Source organism: Phoenix dactylifera, chromosome 11 (genome assembly GCF_051530095.1).
Source record: "Phoenix dactylifera cultivar Ajwa chromosome 11, Ajwa_hap1_PhDact_Kaust_v1.1, whole genome shotgun sequence".
NCBI classification, from domain to species: domain Eukaryota; kingdom Viridiplantae; phylum Streptophyta; class Magnoliopsida; order Arecales; family Arecaceae; genus Phoenix; species Phoenix dactylifera.
The window spans coordinates 22,169,597-22,176,493 of record NC_143200.1 but is presented as its reverse complement, the minus strand read 5'-3'; the positions used below and the strand labels follow the sequence as shown (position 1 = coordinate 22,176,493).

The 6,897-nt window shown below is 44.4% G+C and overlaps 1 protein-coding gene across 2 annotated transcripts; it reads left to right on the top strand.

The window, feature by feature from the left end:
- The first annotated feature begins 293 nt into the window (after positions 1-293).
- Positions 294-5,800, top strand: LOC103714268 (cyclin-D3-2-like). Of its 2 annotated transcripts, none has more exons than XM_026807480.4 (5): positions 294-893; positions 2,719-2,765; positions 3,551-4,709; positions 4,808-4,965; positions 5,059-5,800. In XM_026807480.4, exons 3-5 carry the CDS (start codon positions 4,013-4,015, stop codon positions 5,407-5,409), a joined length of 1,206 nt encoding a protein of 401 aa, XP_026663281.2. In that variant the 5' UTR covers positions 294-893; positions 2,719-2,765; positions 3,551-4,012; the 3' UTR covers positions 5,410-5,800. The 2 variants fall into 2 exon arrangements, with proteins under 2 accessions (XP_026663281.2, XP_088563378.2); XM_088707252.2 differs by lacking the exon at positions 294-893 and adding an exon at positions 1,186-1,258.
- Positions 5,801-6,897: the final 1,097 nt, after the last annotated feature.

Genomic DNA, 6,897 nt, shown 5'->3' with positions numbered 1-6,897 from the left:
CAAGATCCAACTCGTGACACGATAGGTCCAGATTAACGAGCTTTTCTTATGCCTGCAAAGAATAGCATGAGAACCTCTCCTTTTTTTTTTTCTTTTTTTTTTTTTGAATCTACATTGTGCTTCTACTTAAGCCTCATGATTATTTTCCCTATCCATAGATGGATCATTTCAGCGCATGAATCTGGATGTACAGAATTCTAATTGGGATGCCAGGATATAGAAGCTTATTTGATTTATGTTGTTGAAGGTTGATCGAAATCCACAATTCGGAAATTCAAGATGCCTCTTTGTTGTAAGAACTGATGGTGGCTGGATCGATTTTTCCTACCAGAAGTGTCTTCAAGCATATGTTTGAGATAAGTATCCATCTTATGCTGAAAGGTTCATGCAAGAACATTTCAAACGTGTCTAAAGATTTTACGTTGTCATGATATATTTTGCTCATCCAACCACCCAACATTCTCACTGGTTATGGATATGAGGGAAAGATTTCATACGTCAAGTTCATGGTCTCATTTCTAATTTTGTATAGCCCTTGTATTTTTTCATCCAGTGACCAAGAAGATAAATTATTTAGCAATTGTAGTTGGAACAAACATGATGAAATGAAGTATGCAAGATGACCTTTCTAATATGTTCCCCTTTTTAATTCTTCCCTTGGAAAATTCATGAAGTCATACCTGAATCTTGTATTTTAAAGTTCATGGCATTGCTTATCAAACATGGGTACTGCATTGTATAATCTGACCATGTTGTGTGCAGCCTGAAATTTGGTACTGAAGGTCAGTGAATCTGATCAGTTACTCTCCAAGCACCTTGATGCGGCTTAGTTTTTTTTGTCAAAAGTGCCTAAAGAAATTTCACATGTTCACTCACTCGAGGTGCAGCACGAGGTATGAGTACTCCTATTCCACCCCGCTCAATTTATATGTCTTCCATTTTAAACACAAGCTGACCCATTTCATGGATTTAAAAAAGTCTTAGTTGTGTTCCATTTGAAAGTATAATCATCTAGCTGATCTCATAGTATTCTAATAATAGTCCAAGAAAAACTAGTCTTTTAAGCTTTACCATGATCTTTGCGTAATAATTCTATGTTTTCCTTCAGCCTCCCTAGTGTTCTTCATGCTCATCTACCTTAAAAGAAGCCTATTACCCTGTGCAGTGCAACAACTATGAGCATAGCCAAGCTTCTACTACATGACATCACATCATACGAAGAAGGAATATTGCATCTTCTTGTTTTTTCTATCGAAAGGTAAAAACTAGTTTTTCAGTCCTAAGTTGGAGATCAAGTAACCAGTCTTTTCCTGTATTGGATTATCGCACTAAAATTGGATGTTACACTCTTTCTATGGGTTTCCATCGACAAAACAAAAAATGCACTCTTTCTATGGGACATCCGGGAGGATCCATAGTAGCAACCTATCCTAAAGCTAACCTTTCCTTTTAAACAGCAGCCATCTTTTAACCGAAACAGCAGTTTAGGACCAGCACATAAGTTTCTTTACTTTTTTCTTCATAAAAAGGACCAGCAGCACATAGGTCCCCCCTCCCACCCGCAGATGTCTCCATCACTGTTTGTTAAAAAATTATCATCAGTTGTTTTTTTTTTTTTAAAGTTACATCGGCAGCGCACACCAGTCTTCTAGCATGAGCATTGCCCTCAAAGTCAAGTAATACTTTATAAAGATAAAGGAACAGATACAAAGCGAGTCCAAAAAAATTTTCAGAATGGTGCCTCGGCTCTTCTGGATGTCAGGATACCTCCGGCCTTTTCTATAGAATCTACTCAATCATCTTCATTAAGTTTTCCTCCAGAATGATCTCTAGAGGAGTGAAAGTGTGACCAGGTGAAGAGCATACCCTGAAGAGGAGGGCACCATTACTGGCTGGACGCCACAAAGAAAACGATGGTCCACGGCACCTTTATCTTCTCACGATTTTTTGAGTTCTGCATCTCACACTCACCCTTTCAGGCTTTTCCAATCCTCGCCTCCTTTATCGCAACGTACCTAGTCTACGTTGGACTTCATGTTCTATATTTTGTTATAAAGAAAACTAAAGGAAAGGTGTCCGTATGACGACACGGCAAGCCAAAGGTTACTTGCCACAACATCCGCAACATGAGACTACTATTGCATTGAATCCATGGCCGATATCTTTGCCTTTGTTGAAACGAAGAATGGGAAAGAAAGGATCAGGGGATCCATAAAGATAGGAAAGAGAAAACGTAGCTGTAGAAGGACAAGAGAGAGAGGGGAAGGAGATAAATAGAGAAAAAGATAAAAAAAAAAAAATGGAGGGAGAGGGAGAGGGAGAGAGAGAGCAGTGGAACTTGGGTTTCTTCCTATTGATTAAGGTTCATCGATATCGTGTATCCGTTCTACTGCAAGAGGGGTAGCATTGGACCTCTTCTTTTTTCCACTCTTGAAGTGACTCCTACTCCGCGAGCTTGTATTTTTTGATTTTTTTAAATGTATTCGTACATGCATTATATAAAGAACCTATCAAAGCAAAAAAAGTTACGTACCAAGTACATGAGACACCACGTACAGCTCAATTCTCTTTATTCTTTTTGTGGTCATATGCTCCTCTAATGTTACCCAAAGCCATTCCTCTGACTTAAGAATTCTCAATCAAATCAGCTTCGGACGACCTCCTCTCTATCTTTTTTCTGTATACAAATCAGCGCTTCTTTTTTTTTCTCTCATGCAGGTTTATCGGCACTCTTCAGATCATCATATCGGATTTTGGTAATCGAGGTAGATCCCATTTGTTCTTTTGTTGTTGTGCATTTGTTTTGTTATGATGAGTTTTCCTTCGACAATTAGAGACTTTCCTATGGTACCGAAAGTGGGCTGGGTTTATAAATCCTTCACCTTTCTCCAAGAGGGGAATTTGTGCGTCACTATTATTTGACTCTCCTTTAACTGGATAACCTAGTGAAAGGCTGACTGCAATGCAAGTGATATTATTGCTCAAGGGGGATGATCAGGGCTATTGGTGAAGCTGAGCCTTCTGCAATCGATTAAAGAATAAGGAGATATGTTGTGCATATTAAGGCTCAAGACTTCATGCATTGCTTAGATTTTTTTTTTTTTTTGCACAAAGATGATATATCTAGAGCCTTTTTTTTTTGTTGTTGTTCTCCAGATGGGCTGGGCCTGAAAAATTGGCCCATTTAATAAACGGGCTGAGCTAGGTTTGGGAATTATTTATAATATAATATTAAATAATTTTTAACTATTTATAATTTTAAAATAAAATAATTAATAGAATATTTCAGTATATTTTTTAAAATATTTTTAGTATTAAAAAAATGGTTATGAAGTCGAAGCCTGAGTAAGAGCCTGGCTCGTGCTCGGAAGGTAGGCCTGCCAAGGTCTAAGTAAATTTTTGCGACCTCTGGGCAAAGCCCGGCCCCAGGATACACCACCACTAGGGCCTAGATTATTGAGCTGGCTCGCCATGGCCGAATACTTGGATGTTGGCTTACCATATTAAACAAACGTAGCAAACTTTTTTTTTTGTGGCTCTTGTTCTGTAGCAACGCATGGCAATGCTGGAGCACACATTGAAGCGTTTCTTTCCCGGACCTACTGTATCTGGATCTCACCCACAGTAAAAACCAACAAAAGAAAAGAAAGATAAAACAAAAGAATAGTATAAAAAGAATGGCAGCTTGCAGGCAGGCGAAGGCCTGGTGACGCCCCAACTCCAATTAAAGCTTGCGCTTTTTCCGTCTCTCTCTCCCTATGCTCACCCTCGCTGCTGCAACCGAAGCCCAGTAGGCGCCATAGCAGCAGAAAAAGCCAACAAAGGGAAAGGGGAGGCGAAGATAAAGATAGAACAGAGACAGAGAAGAGAAGAGAACGAAGGGAGATGACGAGAAGCCACTCCCTCTCCTCCTTTTCGATCGTCTTCTCCTCTCCATCCTCCCACCACTACTATAACCCCTGCGTATCATGAACAAAACCCGCCAACCTCTTCTTCCCCTCAGAAGGAGACCATGGCTCTCACCTTCCTCCTTGACCCCCTCTACTGCCCAGAAGAGCACTCGGAGCTCGACGCCGATGCCTCTCTACCTTCCCACCTCCCCGTCTCAGCCGCCGAGGTCGGGACGGAGCTGCCGGAGGACTGGGCGGAGATCTTGTCTTCTCTGGTCGCCAAAGAAGGGGAGACCCACCCCACGCTTTCCTCTGATGGCGCTGACGACCTTTATCTCCGCTCCGCGAGGAGGGGCGCCGTCGAGTGGGTGGTGCGAGCCGTCGCCCGGCATGGATTTTCTGCTCTCACGGCGGTGCTCGCCGTGAACTACCTCGACCGGTGCTTCCTTTCCGGCGGAGGTAGGCTTCGGCTGCAGGGTGATCGGCCGTGGATGGGGCGGCTGTCGGCGGTGGCATGCCTGTCTCTGGCGGCGAAGGTGGAGGAAACGTACGTCCCGCTCCTCCTCGACCTCCAGGCGGCCGCGGTGGAGGCGGAGGCAGACGGGGAGGTTGAGGCGGGGTACGTGTTCGAGACCAAGACCGTGCGGCGGATGGAGCTTCTTGTGCTCTCCGCCCTCGGCTGGCGGATGAATCCCGTCACCCCTCTCTCCTTGATCCACCTCCTCCTCCCCCGCCTCCTTTACAAACCCCAAAACGGTACCCTCACCCCCTCCTCCGCCCTCCTCCGCTGCGAAGCCATTCTCCTCTCCGTCATAGCCGGTGGGTTCTGGCAACAAGTCGTTCCTCTTTGTTAAAATCTCTCTCTCTCTCTCTCTCTCTGCTCCGATTGCTTATTTTATTTGCTTCTTGGTTAAAAGATGGGAGATGGGTCCGGTATCCGGCATCGGCGTGGGCCGTGGCGGCGATGCGACACGTTTTCGACCAGCAGCTGGAGCCCGGCATTGGCGCCGCTGCTGGGGACGCCTTGGAGTGCCACGAGACCCACCACCTCCTGGCCTTCCTCAACGCTCCCAAGGTTGGATCTCGTATTACTTTTTCCTCCAATCAGTTACGTCCTTTCCTCGTTATATTAACGTCTACCAATTGGTCAAACAATCTCCATGAAAAGGTGGAAGAATGCTTTCAGCTCATTCTGGACTGCACTGGCGGTAACGGTGGCGTTATTGGTCATGGGCGCAAAAGGAGGAACTTGTTCTCCTCTTTGGATTACCATCCTTCGCCACCCAGTCCCAATGCGGTGCTGGGTTCGTGCTTCAGTTGCGAAAGCTTGTCGAGCTGCGACTCCCGGGCAATGTGGCCCTTCTCGTCGGCCTCGTCCTCCCCGGAGCTTCCTCCTCCCAAGAGACCCAATCGCATTGCCACCGAAGCCTTTGGAGACGACGAAGATGGGGAGAATGGGGATCGGCTTCATCACCACCAGGAGCCAAGACTGGACTGCTGCAGTGCTCCTCCTCTTTAAAGTATATTAAGTTATATGGTATATGTTATCAGAAAGCAGACTGCCTTCCATCTCTGTCTGAGTTTGGGAACTCGGTAGCGGGTCGTAGATCTTGGGAGCAAGTCTTGGTATGGTTGGGACTTGGGGTGGTGAGGTGGAGGAGAGTTGGGACTCGCAACTAGGAGGGAGAAGAGGGAGGAATGCAGAGATGGGCGGCATTTTTCTTTTACTTTAGTTGACAAGAGAAAGAGGCTTTGGCCCTACTGTTGCCATGCTAACCGTGCCTTTTGGCCCAGCGTTACTATGATACCGTACGTGCCTCTGGCTGTCGTCCTATCAGTTATATATCATCGATGCGTTGTTCCCATGAACTCATATATATTCACGAACTTTTAAACCTCTTTTCAATGGCTCTCATGGATATAATAATAACGACTGACGAGTGTTCATTTATTTATGCTAGTAGTTATTATGTCATTAGGAGGCTAATAAGACTTCGCCCTTCTGATGATGTACCTTCGGTCGGGCATGCTTCCTTGGAAGCAAAATAGTACATCCAAAAAAAAGGGTGGAGGGTGGATTGAAGACCGGAGAGAGAGTGAGAGGAAGGCAGGCCGGAGAGAATATAAAAGCTTAATGCCTAACCATTTGTTGCATGTGGCCATGATAGGCAATGCGATGACTTCCTAGACCTTTTGGCAGCTTCATTAAAAGCTAATAGAAACGAGTACAATAGTCAATGGGAGAGAGATCGAGAAGGACGGATTATAATTAGTCATGCTGTTAGCCATTATGTTGGTACTTAAATTTTGCCTCCGGTATGCTTCATTTAAGGCTAATAAAATAAGCACAGTTGGAGAAAGAGAGAGAGAGAGAGGGCAGGAGAAAGAGTGAACTGGATCAGCTGTTTTGTTTGCATGTGTGGAGGGTGAGTTTTTGGCGGGGCAGATGCAGCTCCGCGACATACATAGATTATAATTTTTTTTTTTTCTCGAGCTATTCAAATTTATTGCAAGACAAATATTTTTTCTTTTCAAGCCATTCATACCTATCGATTTTTCTTTCGAGTTGCTCATATTTATTAGAAAGCAAACAGTACTCATAAAGGAAGAGTTTTGGCCTGTGAAATTGGATGTCTGCCACTAACAAGGGTTTTTTTTTTAATTTGTTTTCGGGAGGTCTTGTTTGGACTTTATTAGTGTTTGACCTCGAGGAAAGAGTAGGAGCCCTTGAAGTCCCACGACCCAGCCAATGTCCCCCCCTCCAAGGACTTTTTAAGCTCCTTGCTTAGTTTAACCTACAAAGCCGAAGCCCCAAAGTGCTCAGTCTGCTGCAAGACACCCAGAAGTCCTCTCCCCATGTGTTGCTTTCCTCCACCTTTTCCTCTTTCAACACCAAATCATGTGTTTGGTGCTTCTCCTTCTGAGCCATAAACCATGTCTCATGGCATGACATTGCTCGAACAAAAGCTTCACTATGAGCCTTGTGAAACAGCTAATAAAGGAGAAA

Coding starts and splice junctions, on each gene's coding strand:
- LOC103714268 (XM_026807480.4), top strand. CDS start 4,013: ATGGCTCTCACCTTCCTCCTTGACCCCCTCTACTGCCCAGAAGAGCAC. Junction 4,710..4,807: donor TCTCCTCTCCGTCATAGCCG/GTGGGTTCTGGC, acceptor CTTGGTTAAAAG/ATGGGAGATGGGTCCGGTAT. Junction 4,966..5,058: donor CCTTCCTCAACGCTCCCAAG/GTTGGATCTCGT, acceptor CTCCATGAAAAG/GTGGAAGAATGCTTTCAGCT.